Below are 20,474 nucleotides of genomic sequence, written 5' to 3'. Positions count from 1 at the left end.
ACACACTCTTCCTGAGAAAGGGAAGTGTATTCTCCTAAATTAAAAATTTTAACCCTGATGTTCAGAGACCTTTCTGGTTTCACATAGGGAATGCTTTTTTGTTTTCAAAGTCTGAAAACAGAACATCTAAACAGAACGTCTTGAGATTAAGAAAATGCTGTGGGGACACCAGAAGCAGCAGGTGTGGCCTCAGGGGGCAGGACTAGCAGGCGTTTGTGAGCAGAATGTTCCACGGCAGGCTCTACCAGGCAGGGCCTGCCTCCTGGGCCCACAGTCCATGCCTTCACACAGGGCCCTGTGCCCAGAAGGTTCCCAGTGCTCGGTTTAATGGGCTGCTATTGCCCTCTTAAATATCTTAATCATATTTGAACAAGAAATCCCTCATTTGCATCTTGCACCAGGCCTGCAAATGACACAGCCAGTCCTGAGCGGAGGCCAAGGCCCTCGGACATGTTTACCTCCCACCCCAAGTCCCTCTCTGACTACTCACTTCCCGCTCATCCAGAGGTGTTCAGGTGCTGGTGAAACCTTGACCTGTTCTCAGGGGATGTGTCTTTGGCAAGCTGTTTCTCGGGGGTATCTGGAACAACCTGGGAGAGTGACAGGAAAGAGGGAGGATTGGTTCTGAATGTTAAAGGGGCGGTTATACCCATATGGAGAGGGGTTTCTCTTCCACGATACAGCTGTGGTGTTTAGATCCAGCCTCTTCAACCCAGAACTTAGCTCAGGCTTGTTTTAGGACCCTCAGCATCCCTGGAGCCACATTTGCAGCGTCTGAGTGCCCCTCTCCTGCTCACGCTAAATGCATCTACTGTGCAGTGGGTGTTCCTTTTCCTGAGCTCCATGGTGTGTGAGGATCCAACTCCAGACAGAGCAAAATTTCTCCAAGCTCAGGGCGCCACAAAGGCGAGATTGGGCAGAGTGGTGCTAACACTGTGCCCATAGGATGGGGTGCCAAGGGTCCCCTGGGTTCAGACAGAACTGGTTCTCAGGGCTGCCCCAGATCTGTGTGAGTTGTGCACAGCACAGCCCTGGGGGCGCCTTGCACACCAGGATGTCAGCCGGCACAGCCATGAAGGGCAGCCTAGGGCAGCAGTCACTTGAGCTTCATGATGGTGAACAAGGGTTGAACCTCTCGAGCCTCACTGTCCTCATCTGTAAGATGCAGAAGGGGCTGAAACCACTAGGTAGTTTAAAGAGATGGAATGAATAACACACCTGGCGACCAATCAGATGTTAAGGTCGACTTGTAGCAATGAAAGCATGCTTGTGGGAAAACACTGTCATCGCCCTCCGGGGGCACCTGTCTAGTGCTCTTGCGGGCAGTACTTTCCCAATTTTAGAATACCTCCCACCTGGAGATTCCTTTGCATTTAATCAGCTCTTCTTTTTGGAGGCAAATATGCACTTTTTGAGTCTAATATGGAAAGACTTGGAGGAGAGAAAGAAAGAGAAATGAGAGGAGGTGGCCCCAGCTGTGGCTCATGAGTGTCTTCCCTGTCCATCTGGGCTCTGGCTGTCCTGCCATCCTCTAGGACTGGGGGTTCTCAACCAGGGCTGCCCTTCCCCAGGGACATCGACAATGTCTGCAGACATTTTTGATTGTCACCACTTGGGGGAGGGTTGCAACTGGCATCCAGTGGGTTGAAGCCAGGGATTTGGCTAAATATCCTACAACGCACAGGACAGACCCCACAACAAAGTGCCGGGCCCACGTGCCAGCAGTGCTGTGGTGAGAAAGCCTGTCTGAGTGTCACCAGTGAAGGGGGCTCTTGCCCCCTCCCCCCAAGATAACAACCAAGAGAGGAGATGAAACAGATTTAAAAATAGAGGTTTACTGCCCAGCCGGCGTGGCTCACTGGTTGACCTATGAACCAGGAGGTCACGGTTGGATTCCTGGTCGGGGCACATGCCTGGGTTGTGGGCTTGATCCCCAGAATAGGACGTGCAGTAGGCAGCCGATCAATAATTCTCATTGTTGATGTTTCTGTCTCTCTCTTCTCTCTTCCCTCTCTCTCTCTCTCTTCCTCTCTGAAATCAATAAAAATATATTTAAAAAAAAAGAGGTTTACTGAAAACAAGGTGGAGGGACAGGAGGAAGGGAGGAGCTTGATGAATCAAGAGAGTGCACTCTAACGGAAGCCTGGCTTCCAGAACTGCGCCTGCACTGGCTTATATAGGGCTGGGTTCACACAGGCGCAGAGGGCGCTCTTTGCTTTCCAGGTTCCACTGGTGTGAGCGCCAATCCCAGCCTTGGATAAGCCCGGGAGCAGCGCCACGCTCCTTCTCCTTCTCCATTTCTCTAACTCCTGGGAAAGTCAGACGAGTCACCAAACAAATGGTGATGCTGGGCACCTTTATTTTTCAGATCCACGTGGCATGAGAGGATGACGGACTCAGGAGGGCCTCAGAGGCGCACACTGTGTTTCTTATCCACGCTGCTCTCCCAGAAGGTTCCTGAGAAGTCAGACACCGTGCTTCGCTGCATAATATCTGGTAACCATCACTAGCCGATCGCCCTCTGACATTTATCTCCCTGCCAATCAGGTTCTTTGGCCCACAAAGGCATGACTAAAACATCACCTGGGAAAATTACCTGGGAAGTTTATTCCAAGTAGCCAGTTGAGCAATTAAACCTATGATTTTTTTCCCCCTAAAAGATTTCACTTCCTGGACACATTTAGTGATCATCACTTCATGTTGTGGTTCTTGGTTAGGCAACTTCCACACTGGTTGTTTTTCCAGATAATCCTCCCTTAATTTCCTGTGGCCCATGGGAGTGTGTGAATAACCTCACCTCAGACTATTTATTGACCCCTTCTTCCATTGTTCTTTTATTGCTATCCCCAAACTGGCTAAATTCGAGTACCCACTGCTTACCTTCTTTGGGTGTGCTAGTCAGCAGTGAAAAGGTTAACACCAGGCAGAGGTGCCCAGTGGAGGAAAAGGAGGGGCCTGGAATTCCTCCTGGGCCAGAGAATAAATAGCCCAGAGCTGACTCAGAATTTGTACAACCCGCACCCCCCCCTCCCCCCCAACACACACACGTGGAAAGGATTGATGAAAAGAAAGTAGAAGAATAATTGGGTAGGAAAGTGGAATCTTGTACCTGGTGCACTGTTTTCCTTCTTTCTTTCTTGGATTATGGCTCTACCCTCAAAAACACGGAGGCCCCAGTGGTGTTTTGTGAGGACAGACAGAAAACTCTTCTCCCCCTGATCCCTTCTTCTAAGTCCGGAGAGTGGGGCCAGCCTCTGAAATGGCGGCACTTCCTTGGCCAGAGTCCTAGCAGAGTCTGGTCTCTGTCTGGACGCTGGAGTGTAGGATGTGCCCTCAGCCTCTCCAAGCCCAGAGCTAGGCCCCTCTCTTTCTTGGGGTGTGTCCACAGCCATTCAAATAGAGGGGCAGGCACAGCTCCACTCCTGAGCTTCAGAACAGGGCCCTCTTGTCTCCCCAGAAAGCCCCAGTGTTTGGACATACCCTATACTCGCCCCCCCCGCCAACCACCACCCACCCCCTCTCGCCGCCACACACACACATTAGCTAAGTTCTTGTGAAAAGTTGGAGGTGGGTCTCAATCTGTGGCCTGCAGGTAGGTTTTAAAAACAAAGGTAGGATTTTGGGGAGGTTTCCAGCAAACAGAGGGAGAAAAGAGAACCACCCACAAGGTACAATTCACTGTGCAAGTCTCATTTCTGGCTGATTGCTCAGATCTGTATCGCACAAAGGGAAACAAACCGTCAGCCACGAAGCAGCTGGAGGATCATTGAGCTCTGATCAGTCTGAATGGAACACCGGAGCCCCAGAGAGCACAACGAGTGCCCCGGACCCAGCTCATGCATACTTTACTTACTTTCTTGGAAAAAGTCAGGCACACACACAAAAAGAGCAATTCAATGCTCCCTAAAAAGGAATAGAATAAAACAGACTCAAAGGGAGACACAGGCTGATAGAACAGGTGGAAATGAATTATGGCCAGCAACCTCTTTGATGGCTTCTCAGGGAAGCTCATTTTTGGTGTTTTAGTCATTTGTCTGAAAGAGAATCAGCCACACACTGCGGATGAAGGACGAGTCCTTGCATGCAGGTCTGTCTGCTCCTGGCTCCAGGGACTGATTATTCAGGCGCCTGCCTGGAGGCGGAGGCAAAGAGGAACACCCGCAGTTGCCACTCAGCACATTCATGGTGTTGGCACGGGGGAGGCCCCAAGTTAGATGAGACATGGACAGGGAGAGAGGGCGGGCTCTGAGCAGTCCCAGGTATCTCCAAGGTATGGGTCTCAGAAGAACATAGAGTCCTTCTCTTAGTGGTGTCTGGGGTTGCTTGCCAAAAATCATGAGATAAATAAGACAGAAAATGTAAGACTGTTCCTAGGATGGACTGAGAAAGGTGTATTTTTTCCAAATACCAGACTTTCCTCCTGTGCCTATAGCACATTCCAATTCATTTTCTTCTTTTTTTAATTTAAAGTCTTTATTGTTTAAAGTATTACATGAGTCTCCTTTTCCCTCATTGACCTCTTCTTCTCTGCTCCCAGCCCCCAGCACATGCCTCACCGCCCTACTATCTGCGTCCATTGCTTATGCTCCTATGCATGCATACAAGTCCTTCAGTTGATCTCTTACATCTATGTTCATAGCAGCACAATTTACAATAGCTAGGATTTGGAAACAGCCTTAGTGCCCATCAGCAGATGAGTGGATTAGAACATGGTACAGCTACACAATGGAATACTACGCTGCTGTAAAAAAGAAGGAATTCTTACCATTTCCAATTCCTTTTCAATGACCTGGAGGCTACCGAGAAAGCTCTTTGGGACACACTAGAACTTCCTGCCCCAACACAAGGGGGTGGGGCGGGGGAATCCCAAGGTGTGAATGGAATTCCTGGGGCTTTACCAGATTAACCTACTCACACGTCCTCCAGTTAATGATCACCAGGGAGGATAAAGGCCTTCTGAGGGAGAAAGCGTGGGTCACTTTCTGTGGTGACATCAGTCATATATGCACAGTACCGGCCTGGGAAACCTACATTCCAGACTCCTTCACCCTCAGAAAGACACGGCACTTGCTAATCCACTTCATTCTTCTCTCTTTTGTACCATACTTACAATCAGCTCTAAGTACTGTTAATGTATAACTTTGAGAAAGATAAAGTGACTCCCAAGCAATTATGAAATTAACATTTCAAAGATTTTTTTTCAACTCTTTAAATAAAAAGGGAACCAGAAAGTATTGGGGCCTGATCAGAGAACATTTGAAGAATTAGGTATTAGTAGACAATTTAATAAAGGAACATTAAGCTAGGATTGCTGGGTTAGGTAAAATAGTGGCTAATGTCCTATCGGGGCAATAAGCCATAACTTAGGGAGTTATCTTTTCTGCCAGACACAGAGACTATTTGCAACTCTATTGGACAAAAATCTACAAGTTTACATGTAAATTCACTAAAGGGGGAATTTTAATCAACAGTAATTATTGAGTGGAACTAAGTACATTTCCCTAGGTAATTCTTCGATGGACCTCTGCTCCCATGTGACATTGAAAGAAGATATTATCCATGTTTTGCCTTATTTCTAAGTTTTAGATAATTTTTCATAATAGTTTCTTGAGATTAGAGACAGCATTTTCCATTCTGTATGCCCCATCCCCACCTCAGCACAGCCCCAGGGTAGGCAGATAACATGCTTATTACCCATTCTTGTTCATAGCTTTATGAGGTTTTTTTTTGTAAAATTACTTAATTTAATGAGAATGTTCTTATTTCTGTATCATCAGGTCAGCCCAAGCCAGAGGTAACTTGGTATAAAAATGGTCAAACCATAGAAGAGGGCGACATTATTTCCAGTTATGAATTCTTCGAGAATCAGTATATCCATGTGTTACATCTCTATGGGTAAGTGGATGAGCCTCTGTGGACTGTCTACTAAGATCCCGGTATCCTGTCATGTGCTGGTTACCAAAAGACTGGCTTTGTTTGCTCTTTGAGTCTCAGTTAGGTGCTATTGGCAGGCATCAGCCTAGGCATCCAGCAACGAGTCAATGAGGATCCACCTGGTAATTGATCATATCCCCCTATTTGCTGCCATTGATGGAATCACAACTTTATCTAGAATTTTATTCAAGGTGGTCCAGCCATTTTCATTCATTAAACGAGCTTTTCATTTCATCTTCTCTCTGGAAAGTTAAGAAGCACAATAGGATTTCAGCATTGTCATCCAGTCTTTCTTGTGTAAGAACGGAAGGAAGAAGTGACTGACCAGGATCCCACAGCAAATTGGTGATGGAATTATTCTAGGAAGCAGCATGGTCCAGCACAGTGGTTTCTAATTCCTTTTTGTTCCCCCTCGTAAAAGTTGGATGAAATCAGGAAGGCCCACATGTGAAGTAGAGAAAATGAGAACTTCTCTGCTTGAAGCTGGGTGGGTGTCTGTGTTCTCGGTCCCCATTGCTACTGAATTGGTCTCGATGTCCCTTATGGGGGCTGAGGAGCCTGAGGTTCTGCAGAGCATGCTACAATGACTGGCAGGCACGGTCATGTGCCAATAGCCTTGGATCTGAGAATAACAAAGTAAGGCTTGGGTCTCAATTCTGGCTCCACCATTTTCTGGCTGTGTGATGTTGGCTGGGCTGAGCCAGCTCAGCCAAGGGTTCGCAAGCCGGAGGGAGGGTGGTAAAGGATGAAGAAATGACAGACAAAGAAAATAAGCTGGGTCTGTGGATCTTCAAGGTAGTGGTCACCATAGTTACAATGTTCTTGTGAGTTTCACTTGTTTTGGCAGCACTTGCTACACCCCCCACAGTCCCTTAGCTACCTAGGAAGGATCTAGGGAGCGTCATAAGGTCAAGCCTAATTATGCTAAGAGGACTCTGCCCTCTAAGCTGGGACTTGTTTGTGGCTTTGCCAACAGGTCAGTCTGAGGCTTAACCCTATAGCTGCACCCTACAGTTGGCCAGTTATTTACCCTCTCCAAGTCTCAATTTCTCCAAATAAAAGGGTGGCTAAGAAAATGAAATGATTTAATGCTCATAAAAGGCTTGTTACATAGTAGTAGTTCAATAAACACTAGCTTTCTTATCTCCCTATCCACTCTTGTTTCAAAGTAAGATCAGAGGTCATGGTTGAAATGCTTGACTCAACTGGCTTACAGTGTATCTGACCTTATATCCAAAACATCCATTTATTCATCTAATGTTTAATTTTAATAATATTCATAAAGCAGTTACTCTATGGCAGGCATGTTGCTTAATTTTAGGGGTAGAGATGAACAACAACAACATTGTCCACACCCTCATACAGCTTCAAGTTCAGCATGGAAGACAAGTGGTGAACAAATCATGCCACCTTCCCCTCTCACTTCAATATACCAGGAGGAAGCCCAAATGCCGTGAGCTGCCCTTTCATCCATAGATTGGATTTTCCTGCTTCTTCTTTCCAATTTTGCCAAGGCCTTCCCCTCTCTCTTCACCTCCTTCAACTTGGAATCCACCTCCATGGTTCACAGGCAATTTTAGTCACCTACGGATCTGTCCAGCCTCAAACATCTCCTCTCCTTTCCACAGGCCTCCTTTTGGGTGCTTATTTATTGTCAGGAGTGATGGGCAGTTCAGTAGACTGTGGGCCTCTTAGGGGCAGGAATCCTCTCTGTTTCACACTAATGCACAGTGCTCGTAAAAGGCTTGTTGTGTAGAAGTAGTTCAATAAACACTAGCTTTTTCATCTCTTGAAGTTAGTCTTTGGGTCATTAAATGTGTTTCTAGATACTTCAAAGCTGTATCTGTATTCCTCAAGGGCTTTTTCTGGTTTAACAATTAATCTGCAGTCCTGCTCAGAGGCCAAGAACCAGTTGCCTTATTTTTGGACCTGCTGATCCTCACTCCTCATACCACTCCCATCTTGTGAAACTGTGTACTTGAGCCAATGAGCGGCTTGGAGGAGATGGATCAGTGCTGTTGGGACCTCTGCGTTTCCACAGGTCAGGTGTGCTGGGCAGGCAAGAGGAATGGAAAGCCAAGAAAACATTCCAAGGGAGGGAAACATCAATAACAGTGTGTTTTGCCCTGTAGAGTGAAAAAATTTTTTTTTTTCCGAAAGTTGTGGGTGTTGGGAGGAAGGGAGGAAAATGCAAATAGATGTTTTCTACCTCATAGTGAAAGCAGGTTGCGAGACGCACATACAAATGGGGAACTGTGGTCTTGATGAACACAATTTAAAGAAAGGCAGCAGAGTGACAGATAAAAATCTGTCCAGGAACCCACACCTAGAGAGAGAGAGACTCCTCTCTGCAGCAGGGAGGCCTCTTCTGACGGTCACAATGGAGTCCCGCTGTGCTGAGAGGAGCACAGATTACAAGTGGGGCCGCAGGGAGGGCGAAGCAGCCCCTGGCTCTCCTTCAGCTCGGCCCTGGTGGGGATGAAGGCCAGGAGCAATGCCCGGTCCTGCAGGGCAGTCAGTCCCTGGCTGGGTACAGGGAGGGCTCCTGGAGGCTGAGCACCTGAAGGAGAGAAAGGAGATGGAGGGCAGGTGGGGCTGGGCCCCGAGGGCCCCATGTGCCACAGTTAAGGAGCCTGTCCCTTTCTCCTGAAAACAAGCCCAGCCTGTGGAGGGGTTTGGGAGCAGCAGTGAGTCATGGATGGGAAGGTTTGCCTTTTTAGACCATCCCTCTGATGGTAGTTTGAGATCAGATTGGAGGGTGAGCCTGAACAAAGACAGCAGGAGGAGGGATCGAGGCCAAGCACAAGAGACATTAGGTGGTAGAAGACCTTCCCTTCTCCAGCATTTCCCACAATTCCAAATTCCCCTCCCTTCCCTCCTGCTCACGTGCTGTGTGTGGTCAGATGGAGCAGCTGATCACTCACCAGCATCAGGCCCAGTCCTGCGTGTCCATTCTGATTCCTTCGCCTGAAACATGCCCCCTCTCCCACTCCATTCTCCAACCCTCCTGAGCACAGGCACACAGATCCCAGGGCTTCGTGGACCAATCCCTGGCCCCTGAAAATGTTGCTTTTTCCTGATACTTACTGTCTCGCCGCTATTACCGCCTCAGAGGAATCGTCCTGAAGCATCTTCTATGAAACACTTCAGCATTTATCTCATATAATTTTTGTTTATAATTCTTTTTTTTTTTGGTTTCTGTCTGTGTTCCCAATAAACTGAAAGCTCCCTGAAGCCACTGTCTCCCCAGTACCTAGAGTGACTGGCACATAGCATGTGTTCAATAAACATTGGTTGCATTAAGTTAGTGACTTCTGTTTTGTTTATGTCCTCTCTTTGTTAGAATGTCAACTTGTTGGGGCAGGGACTGGGATTTCTATTATTTTGTATCCCCACAGCCTCATGTGTTTGGAAATAATAAAATTCCTCAAAGGCCACACTCTTCATGTCTTCCACTTATTAGCTGAGTGGTTGTAAGCAAGTCAATTAACTTCTCTATGCTTCACTTTCTTCCTCAGTAAAATAAGTTTTTGTGATTTAAATGAGATTATTCATGCATAATGGTTGGCAAAGTGTGCATGTTAGCCTGTGACAAATATTGTTATTGGTTAGTAGTTAATATCATTAAAAATATATTTTTATTGATTTTAGAGAGGAAGGGAGAGGGAAAAGGAGAGATAGAAACATCAATGATGGGAGAGAATCATCAATCAGATGCCTCCTGCATGCACCCCACTGGGGACCAAGCCCACAACCAGGGCATGTGCCCTGACCAGGAATTGAACTGTGACCCCCTGGTTCATAGGTTGATGCTCAACCACTGAGCCACACTAGCCGGCGGTAGTTAATATCGTTTTACTGCCCACTCCCTGAAAGCATTTTGTTCCCAGAATTACTCTGAAAGAATTACTGTGTCCCAGCGTATAATACCAGCTGTATTTAGAGCCGGAATGTTTTTATGTGGCTAGTGTTGAAAAGTGTCAGTATCAGTGGAGAACTTTCAAAGGCAAGAAGGAAATGGATATTCAATAGGAGAGCTGTAACCCAGACACAAGTATGGAAGCTGTTTAGTCACATGCCTTTGTATCTGAAACCCTGTTTGGATGGCTTTTGGAAGGTGGAACCCGTGACTTTAGTGAAGTCTTGGCCTTCTCAGTTATTCCTCACATCTGGGTGGATAGACCCCAGGAGTCTGTCTTACATACCCGAGGCCACTCTGGTTTGTAGTGGGCAAAGAGTTCATAAGTGCCTATTGTCTGAGCCAAAGACCTTGGCCCCTAGTGGGGCCATCATCCTCTTTCTATACATGATCTACTCATCTAAAAAACATGAGTAGTTGGTGGTGAATGAGGCTGGGCAAATGAGTGTAGATGAATCAGTTAAAAGTACCTCCAATTCTTGCTAAAGGTAGAACTGTCACCATCAAGTTCACTTATAAAGACAGGAGATTATTTCTGTCAGTGAGAGCAAGGATCTGAAGCCAGTTGTCTGGATTTAAATCCCTAATTTACCTCTTCTGTGCTGTATAATCTTGGTGATAGATCATTCTCTCTCATCATTAATGTTTCTATCTCTCCTTTTCCCTCTCCCTTCCTCTCTGAAATCAATAAAAAAAATATTTTTAAAAAAATGATATTAACTACTAACCAATAACAAGTCACTTAACCTCTCTGTGTCTCAGTTTCCTCATCTGCAAAATGGGGATAATGATAGTATCCACTTTATAGGAATGGTGTGGGGATTAAGCTAACACAGGCTAAGGATTTAGAATACTCTATAAATAATATTGTTTTGCACTTAACTGACTAGAAATAGGACTATTTGGAGGTAAGAAAGGTAGCTTAGTTTGGCAACATTCTCCTTCTTCGCTATTTCCCTCTTGGAAGATAAAATATAATTAACGTGTTGGATCAAGGAATCATTGGATAGAAATAAAGATGACTGAATCTTGCTGTGTGTTGGCATTTCATCCAAGGCTGGAAAGCATTTTGTGAACTCGGTGTTCCTGTGAGCTTAAGTAGGTGTAATGAGCCTTAAGGATGAGTGGTAGAGTTTCCCAGCACAGAGCCTAGGAGGCATCATTTTTCCTGAATGGACTCCACAGGCTGCTCCTGGCCACTCCTCAGACCAGCTCAGAATGTTTCTTGAATGAGCCCTGGAGGGTCTGACGAGAGATTGCCATTTCTTTCCCGGGGCGACAGGTCCCTGCCAGAATCCACCACCTGTCATCACATTCCGGTTCTGACTTTGGTAGTAAGTATCCCAGAGGAGTGACTGGTTCCCGAGACGCCATGGGATGCTCAGCTTTTCCTCCCTCAGCCTTTTCTAGCGATGGGACTGAGGGGGTTACTCCCACTGGTTGCTAACACTCAGGGCAAATCAATGTGAGTTTGGGGGCAGGTGACAGGTTGATCTGGGAGCCCCTCCCAAGGCCGTGGGAAAGGTGAATGGACCATTGGAAACTGGACATGCACTGAATGTCACTGAAAATGCCACTCCATCTACACCCTCTTAGGACTCAGGGCAGACCAGTTTTGGGGCCAACTGAGGTTCAGTCTTTGGAATCACGGCACCATGGGCCGACATTTCTGAGGACTGACAGATGGGGGTCTCGCTGACGCAGTCATCCCAGCGTTGACATTAGGGATCATTTGACCTCCTCCCTCGTAAAGGTAAATATCATAAAGAGGTTACTTGACAAAGGCAGACAGTAGGTAAGGGGCAGAGCTGGAATCAAATCAGGCCTGTGAGTCGGGGAAGGGCTTTGCTCTAACTCCGAGGAGAGGGGGCAGGGGGCGCAGGATCAAGAACAAGGTTTGGTTTGGGAACATGTGTCTTTGTTCTGACCAGCCAGCCCTATTTTCTGCATGTCGTGTAGTTAGCTGAGGTCCTCCCATGAAATTTCCTTCCACCTTTGCCCCATCGCCTGCAAGGTCTCCTGCCTCTGCCTCTCCCCTTCATCCTCCCATTGCTCTATAGCAGAGTTCTCTGCGAATTGCTGTTTGTCTTGGACCCTGTGCCTCCTCTCCACCTGCCTCCAGACTCTATGCCTTCTGATTGCCTGGCTTACCCTCTCCAAAATGCAGGTACAGTTGCCTTTTTCAGAAAACTACAAGGTTGAGCCAGTCTTAGCACCTTCAACCCCCCAGCTCCTGAGACATCAATCCCATACATAGGTGGGAAAGGCCAACACTGTGGATCCAGCCCAGACCTCCTGCAGACCACACCTGAGCCCCAGATGAACCCAAGAATGGGCTCAACCCCTGACCTGGACCCTGCCTGTATTAATCAGCTCACAAATACCACAGACTTGAGGGCTTAAAAAACAGACCTCTATTTTTTATAGTTCTTGAGGCTGGAAGTCTGAGATCAGTGTACCAGCATGGTAGGGTTCTAGTAAGAGCCCTCTTCCAGGCTTGCAGACAACTGTCTTCTTGCGGTATCCTCACATGGCAGAGAGAGAGGGAGGAAGGGAAGGAGGGAGGGAGACAGGGTGAGACCGAGCCAGCCAGTTCTGGTATCTCTTTTTATAAAAGGCCACTAATCCCATTATGAGGACCCCACCCTCATGGCTTCACCTAAACCCATTTCTTCTCAAAGTCCCCATATCCAGATACCATCATATTGGGGGTTATAGCTTTAACATACAAATTCCAGGTGAACACAATTCAGTCCATAGGATTGCCTCAAATATGGAAGGTGTTCAGAGAGCCCCATTGGTTAAGAATCAGAGATGTTGCAGCTCTCTGTGGGGTTATATGTGGATAGTTAAGAGGGCTGGCTTTAGAGTCATACTGCCTGAGTTCAAGTCTTGGCCCTACTTCTTATTCAGGCATGTTTTTTTATCCTCTATCAGCCTCTGTTCTATATCTATAAACTCGGAATAATAATAGTATCTACTTGGCAGGTTTGGGTGAAGATTAAATACACAGAAGGTTTTTGAACAGAGCCTGGCACTCAGCAAATGCTAAGTAAATGTCAACTCTTTTTACAGAGGTCTTCTGTGTTTTGTTAGATACAGTCACTCTTGGTCATAAGAGTTTGAAAGTGGAATCAGGCTGCCTGCCCATTTCAGAGAAGATAGGGACAAATAGATCTTCAAATTCTTGAATGAGAATCTTCGTGTGGATTCCAGAGCTGGGTTAGTGTGACTGCTCCTTTTATAGGTGCTGAGAAGCCAGGCTCAGGCCAAAGACCTGGAGTCTACCTGGTAGTCAGGACAGATGCAAGACTGTACCTGAAGCTTGGGGCAATTATTTAGAACAGATCTTGAATCATTAGCTCAGCTCTGAGCCATTACAGAGCTCAAAGGTCTTACTAGTAATCAGGCCTAGTGTGCTGCGACAGGGCCTTTGCCCATGCCCTTCCTGCTACCTGGAATGTTCTTTCTCTAGATTAGCGGTTGCCAATCGGTGGTCCGCGGACCACTGATGGTTCATGAGGTCCGAAAAGGTGGCAATCGCTGCTCCAGATAGTCCATAGCTCGTTCTCTTACTTCCTTCAGGTTTCTGCTCAAAATCACCTGATAACTGAACCCTTTTTGACCAGCCATCTAAAATAGCCCCACCTGCCCCCAGCATGTCCTTCCCTCCTTATCTTGCTATATTTTTCACATAGCACATGACATTGTGTGTGTATGTGTGTGTATATGCACATATTTAACAGCTCCATGTAGGAATAATTGACATACAACGAACTGTACACATTTAAAGTGCTCAGTTTGGTTAAGCTTTGACACATGCACACACCCATGAAGCCATTACCACCGTCAAGACAGAGAACATAAATATTACCCTCAATGCCCCTTTGCAATCTGCTTTCCTACCCTTGTGTCCCCACCATCCTCACACAATAGCCACTTTGCTTTTGGTCCCTGGAGACTAGTTTCTAGATTTTTCTAGTCTTTTCTAGAATTTTATATAAATGCAACCAAAGAGAATGTGCTGCTTTGTAGTTGGCTTCTTCACACCACTTAATTATCTCAAGAATCATGCGTGTTGTTTGTTGTAGTAGTGTTGTTGAGCAGTGTTTCAGTGTTTCATCGTTTGGACCTGCCAAGAATTTGTTACTCCATTCACCCGTTGATGGACACTTGGGTTGTTCCCAGTCATGATGTGTATTTATTGTTGTTTATTGTGAGTCTCCCACAACTGGAATGTAAGTTCCATCGAAGCAGAGACTTGTCTGATCTGTTCCCTGTTGTGCGTCCAGCGCCCAGCTCAGGGCCTGTCTCTCAGCAGGCATTCACTAGAGATTTGTGGGAAGAATTAATTATACAGCGTTCAGTGCTTTCATTACATTCTTCACTGAGTCCTGCCCTGCAGGGAGGGGAAAGGCTGTTAGGGTTCAGGCCACACTCCCCCAAAATATGGCACCTTGGCATATTAAATACCATTGGTTGAAGATTCTTTAAAAGTAGCCGAAGCAGGCAGCTCACTCTGCCCTCCCCACATTGGCCTTTCTTCCCTGAAACAGGCCATGAATCTCCCAGGGAGGGAAGACATTATTTTCACCAGAGACGAGGAATTTGGGACAATAAATCCGTACACACAAACTTTGTTAAACCAATCCTTATCTTCCTAGTTACGTCTTCACCATTTACTTCCTCCAGCCCAAACCCTATTGTCAGTTCTCTATACATGGATTGTTTCTTTGTCTAAAAGGTATAAAAATAAAAGCTACCTGCTCTTGCCACTTCTTTGGGTCTTCGTTCTCTTGTGAAGGCTCCCATGCACATGGACAAAGTCAATAAAATGTGTCAGCTTTTCTCCTGCTAATCTGTCCTTGTCAGTTTACTTTTCAGACCCAGCAGGGACCCTAAGAGGGCCACAGACAACTTTTTCCTGCAGAGTCGTTCCATGGGCAGCGCTCTGAGCCTGGGGACATGATCTGAATGACAGTGGTCAGCTAGTGGCACTTCAGAGGCTACCCTGTTGGAGGGGATTGTGAAGTCAGGAAATGTTAAATAGCCCTTCACAGGAGCTATCGGAGAAGGCCACAGGGTCACCCACTGAGCTCCAGGGAGTGTAAGCTTCTAGTCACTATGCCCACTCCCCTTTCTGTCCTTGTCATTCCCACTCCCTGGCGGCTACTCCAGCACAGGGGACTCTTCCTCCTTGCCAGCCCTGAACAGCTTCCCCCCAACATGGGGCTGCTCCTCCCAGTCACTGGGCTGGCTCCCTGCTTTCCAGTCACATTGCTAGTGACTGTGCCCGCTCACCCAGGGGGCACCAGGAGATGGGAGCTAGGCAGAGGCAGAATGAGGTGGCCCGGTGAAGATGACACAGAGGGACACAGCCAGCACAAGGCTCTGAGGACAGAGCAGCAGGCAGAGAGAAGCATTCAATTGTGACAGGCTCTTCCTGGATCCATCTCCCAGATGACTTTGGAGAGAGAAGACCTTGGGTCTGGTTTTGTGCATTCCCCCTGCCTGGTCCAGGCATTAGTTTTTTTTAAAAAAAGCAAAGCCAACTCGAGTACCTGCAGAGCTGCATGCGGGGTGAGTGTGTCAGGCATGGACTGGGAACTCAGCTCAGAATGAGCAGCAAGTCAAGTGACAGCTGATGTTTTTCTGAGAATTTAACAACGGGTCTTTCCCTCTTCAGAGACCCTTGGAGTCAAAGATCTGGAAGCAACGCTGTCTCGCCATTGGAAGTTGATGTAGATCAGCAGCATCCCTTGTTAGAATGCCAGACTTCCCACCCCCAGGCTGACCTAGCCAATCAGATTCTCAGTTTTAACGAGATCCCAAGTGATTCTTGAGCACATTAATGCATGAGAAGCTCTGCTCCTAGGATTTTTTTGAGAGAAGAAGCAGGTTTAAATAGGAAAATTTTGTTTGGTTTGATTTGGTTTGGGGCATGCTGGGTGTTTGATGAATTAGCAGTATCAGTCCTTCAGAATTCTAAGCAAACTTGCTTTCACAAGAGAGCACTGGGTCCTCTGGGCCAGTGTCTATTGGTACATTGTTCTCTGTCCCACTTTCCAGATGCCATGTCTGCCACAGATACTTTACAATTTAATCCAGGAGCTTTTCCACTGTTACAATGTTCCTGGATGTTCTGGGACACTCTGCTAGCTTGGTGGCCTATTGGGAGGAGGGAGTGCGGGTGGCGACTGTTTCCAGCTACCCTTGAGTTTTCTTTTGATAAGAGGGGTCAGTTGTCTGTCTGTTGAACTAAGCCTGATGGTAGTAATGCCAAAGAATTTTTTTCCTTTATGAAGTCAATTTGCTCATTTCTTTTTTTAAAAAAATGTCTGGTCAGCCTGCATTGCGCCCAGAGGCTCAAAAAGCTGTCAAAAGCTCAGCGCTTTTGTACCAAAATAGAATCAGGAAACCACTTCCCATGTATGCCCAGGCAAAGATCTCTCCTCTAGCATCATGTCCCCAGTGCCTACCTCCTTCGCTGTACACAGGAGCTGACATTCATTTAGCTCAGAGCTTCAAGCTCTGGCTGGCCATTAGAAAATACTCCTGGCTAAGCCCTTCACCCCAACATGCTGCTTAATTGCTTTTTTTTTTTTTTGGTAGGACCCTGGCACAGGTATTTTTCCCTTTTTAAAATAGACTTTATTTTTTAGAACAGTTTTAGGTTCTCAACAAAATTGAGCAGAAAGTACAGAGTTTCCGTACAACCCCCATCTTCCCCCCAACACCCACAGACTCTCCCACTATCAACATCCCCCACCAGACTGGGACATGGTTACACAGTTGAACCTCCATTGACACATCAGGATCACCCAAAGTCCATGGTTTACACCAGGTTCACTCTTGGTGTTGTCCATCTATGGGTTTGGACCAATGTATCATGACATGGATCCACCATGTAGTCCCACACAAAGCAGTTCCACTGCCCTGAAAACCCTCCGGCAATTTTTAAAAGCACATCAGTGAGTCTAACGCTCAGACAGGGCTGAGAACTACTGATTTCGTGCCAGGCCCTGCTTTAAGCACTTTATGGGAATTGACTCCCCTAATCCTCATGTCACCTCTGGTGTAGGTACAGTTCTTGTCCTGAGCCGTTTAGTAGGTTGCCCTGTGTCACACAGTGGATGGGCAGCGTGTGAACCCAGGTTAGCTTGCTGCTGCCTCTGTCCCTTAACCATTAGGCAACACTGGCTTTGCAATCTGCCTCTCCAAGCTTCTCGGAATTGCACTTGAGTCAAGAAGAAAAGTAGACTGTCTCCTGTTGTTGGCTCACTTGCCAAGCTCCTGAGCAGAACTCTGTGCCTTGCAGCCCAGAGCGCCTGTCCTCCAGGGCCCTCACCTACCAGCTCTACCTTCTGTGATTCCAGATGCCAGCTCATTTCTTGACTGTTCCTCACACATGACCTGCTGGTTCCAGCTCTGGTACATCAGCCCTGGATGGCCTCCCCTTCTCCCCACGCGGCCAGAGTTTAATCCTTCCCTGCTGGGCTCAAGTTCCAAGCGCCTGGCTTCATTCCCAGAAGGTCCAGGCCACCTTAACCTCCCTTGCTTGCCAGAGAAGCGCTCACTGCCTCAAATGTGCCTTTTGGAATTCAATGGCCAAATCAGCAGTTCCCCTAGGGAAAGAACCAGATCTTACACCACCAATTTCTTGTCTCCCTTCCCAAGCCCCACACAGTGAGCTGTAGGTCCCACAGGATGTGTGGGAGAATGGGGTATTCCTGCTCAACCAGTGGCCACAGGCCATGTCAGCTGCCCCGTACACTGTGCACATGTGGCCGGCATCTCACAGGAGGATTTCCATTCCTCCCTCCATGGCTGCTCTGACCTGCTTCCCAGTGGCTGGAGCCTGAGGTCCAACCCCCCAACTCTGAGGAGGAAAATTTTCCACCATCTGAGCCCTGCCCACCTCCTGGTGGGTGACCAGCCTCAGTTTTCCTGGCGTGGCCACAGTTTTGGCCTGTGGTCTTGGTGTAAGAATTAATTGCATCTCTTCTCACTCTCTAGTGTCTGGTGTAGACAGTAAATCATGAAGTTGGCCTATCTTTCAGCTCACCACTCCCCCAGGTCCCAAAAAAGAGTGGTCTATCGTTTCCTGTGAGGGCCAGGCTATTGCTTCTGCTGGGAATGAGCAGCCCCATCTCCAACCCCAGGCACATGCCATCTTTCCTGCCCAAATCCCTCTGCGGATTTCCTAGGCCGGCTTCAGCTTCTCCGGTCCCAGGAAACCTTCCCTCACGCCTGGCATTCCATCCTCTGAATCTCCGATACGGGTCTGACTTTACCAGCACCGAGCACGTACCGCCCTGTATTGAAGCTGTTTGTACACTGATACGTTTCCCTTATTGGGTGGGGATTTTCTGAGGAAGGGCCCTGAAATTTCACATCTTTCTCCTCTACACAGAGGCTAACACAGCACCTTCCATGTGGTAGACCTTTCTTGTAATATTTTTTAGCCATATAACTTAAGACAGTCATATCTTCTTGGGGCCTCGGTTCCAACCTCTGTAAAATAAATCCTCTCCCTATCAGTCAGGGTCTCACCAGGAAGACGAAAAGCCCTTTTTAAGCATTGAATGCAGGGTTAGACAGGTGACTGAACCAAACGGGTGGGGGGCGGTGAGATCACCCCAAGATTAGCATCAGTAGGGATACCACCTCCTGGGCTGCAGGGATCAAGGGCATAGCAAGACTACTAGTTCTGGGTCACAGGTCATGGGGCAGAAGCTAGAACCCTGGTGGGCCTGTCCTGTGGGACCTCAAGCTATTGTAGAGGCAGAGCCTATTAGAAATGCCACCTGAGGCTGGTTTCCCCTTCTTCCACCCTCCCATGCCTGCATCTCTTTGGTCAAATGCAGCAGGAAGCCAGTGGTCCTGGGAGCCACGGGGACCTGGCATGAAGGGGCCGGCCCCCTGATACAGAGCAGAACAGGGAAGGGTCCAGGGAAGGGCACAGAGAGGGTGAGAGGCAGACAGGCCCAGGAGTGGCACAGCTCAGGGACCTTCTCAGCTCTTCAGATGTGCGGGTCAATAAATCTGTTTTATTGATTAACCAATTGAATACATTGATAAATGTACGAGGAATCTTCTTACCAGTTTTGAAATGTATCTAGCTGTTTGTAGACAATGTGATCAAGAAATTCTGTGTTTCTAGCATTAGAAATCTTCCATCTCTGTACCCAACAAAACGTTGGGGCCTGAAAAACCTAAGCCTTTCTTATTCTTTTAGTTATTCTGAACAATTCAATTAATAAAGTTGATAGCAGTTGGGCAAATAATAAAATACAGACACTTAGTGTAAGAAGAGATTGACCTTCACTTGGTGCTATGGCTGCAGCAAGGACATGGATGTCATCACATAAGCATTTATTGAGCCAAGCCCTCTCCCCGCTCCCTGCTGCCAGGCTCAGAAATTTCACAGCCACATGGGGGTGGGAAGGATGTGTGTGTGTGTGTGTGTGGGGGGACTCCAGAGTCCTCCTCATCCCTGCATTCCTGGCTGCATGGATGAAGACTGCAGACATTCCCTCCCCAGATATTGCTTTCTCCCACTGGGAAGTGGAATACATAATAAAATCGAATACTATCTGAAATCCAGAAGTGATTCCAAGTCTTACCTCTAGCCAATAGTTTCGCTTCCTCTCCTATGAACTCCATTTTCAGGGAGCCTGGTCACATTGCAGGCTGAGTTTCAGCAATTTTAATATTGTTGGGAGAGTTTTCTGAGGGGTAGAGAAATGGCCTTCAGGAGACAAAAGGAAGAACAGAAACGTGAGCTGGGAATCCACCTTTCAATTCACGTAGGAGTAACCGATTTTATTTTACTTATGCCAGTGGAATTGTGAATAAGTAGATGGGTGAAATAATGCATCTGAAAACACAACACCGTTCGGGTACTATAATGATGATGATAATGATCCTATATAATAAAGAGCTAATATGCTAATTAGACTGAACAGCAGAATGACTGTCTGGACGACCTTCTGGACAAAACCAGGGCTGCGAGGGCTGAGCCCCTTGCACGAATTTTGTGTACCAGGCCTCTAGTAATGAAATAAAGCATGTGAAAACACAATACTGTAGGGTACTATAATGATGATGATGATGATGATGATGATGATGATGATGATTGAATTGTAGAGATTTAGAAGTCTATCCATTTTCATAGGTCTATTGCTCTGGTAGCTAGAGGCAATAAATGATTCCTTACCTTCTTTTTGTACTTGTTACATTCTGTTCCCCAACCCCTTGTCTTCCTATTCCTATTCTATAGGGTTATTAGTCCTGTGGATATTTCCCCTGTGTTCTTCATTCTCACCCACATTTGTAACCCTTGTTCCCACGGCACAAAAGCATCCTAAGTTGGCAGGATCCCGAGGGACTTCTAGGATCAGTGCTCCCCTCCCCCCTTCACCCTCAGCATTGATGAAACCAGCCTCCTCCTGCCCACAATTAAGTCACATAGGCTCATATATTGAGCATCAAATCAGAATCTCTGGAGGGTGGAACCCAGATATGTCTTTTTATTTCTAAATCCTGAAATTAAAGCCCAGAGAGATTAAGTCATCTGCCTAAGAGAGCACATAAATGACTGTCTGATGAAAATTAAGAA

The 20,474-nt window shown here is 47.0% G+C and overlaps 1 protein-coding gene and 1 long non-coding RNA gene across 3 annotated transcripts in view; one reads left to right on the top strand and one right to left on the bottom strand.

Annotated features, from left to right (window-relative positions):
- The window catches only part of ALPK2 (alpha-kinase 2), a 102,580-nt gene that overhangs the window by 14,823 nt on the left and 67,283 nt on the right, over positions 1-20,474 (top strand). Inside the window, exons 2-3 of the mRNA XM_005875294.2 lie at positions 2,369-2,496; positions 5,778-5,895. Of these exons, the coding sequence (XP_005875356.1) occupies positions 2,388-2,496; positions 5,778-5,895 (227 nt within the window). The 5' untranslated portion in view covers positions 2,369-2,387. The remainder of the gene's footprint in view (positions 1-2,368; positions 2,497-5,777; positions 5,896-20,474) is intronic.
- LOC102254207 overlaps positions 19,485-20,474 on the bottom strand; it is a 41,637-nt gene continuing 40,647 nt past the window's right edge. For both annotated transcript variants that reach the window (XR_001363882.1, XR_314114.2), the window contains one exon: positions 19,485-19,604. This is a non-coding gene — a long non-coding RNA (uncharacterized LOC102254207). The remainder of the gene's footprint in view (positions 19,605-20,474) is intronic.

This window comes from Myotis brandtii, unplaced genomic scaffold, assembly GCF_000412655.1.
Source record: "Myotis brandtii unplaced genomic scaffold, ASM41265v1 scaffold457, whole genome shotgun sequence".
NCBI classification, from domain to species: Eukaryota; Metazoa; Chordata; class Mammalia; order Chiroptera; family Vespertilionidae; genus Myotis; species Myotis brandtii.
Note: the sequence above shows the minus strand (reverse complement) of the source record. Positions and strands in the feature narration are given on the sequence as shown.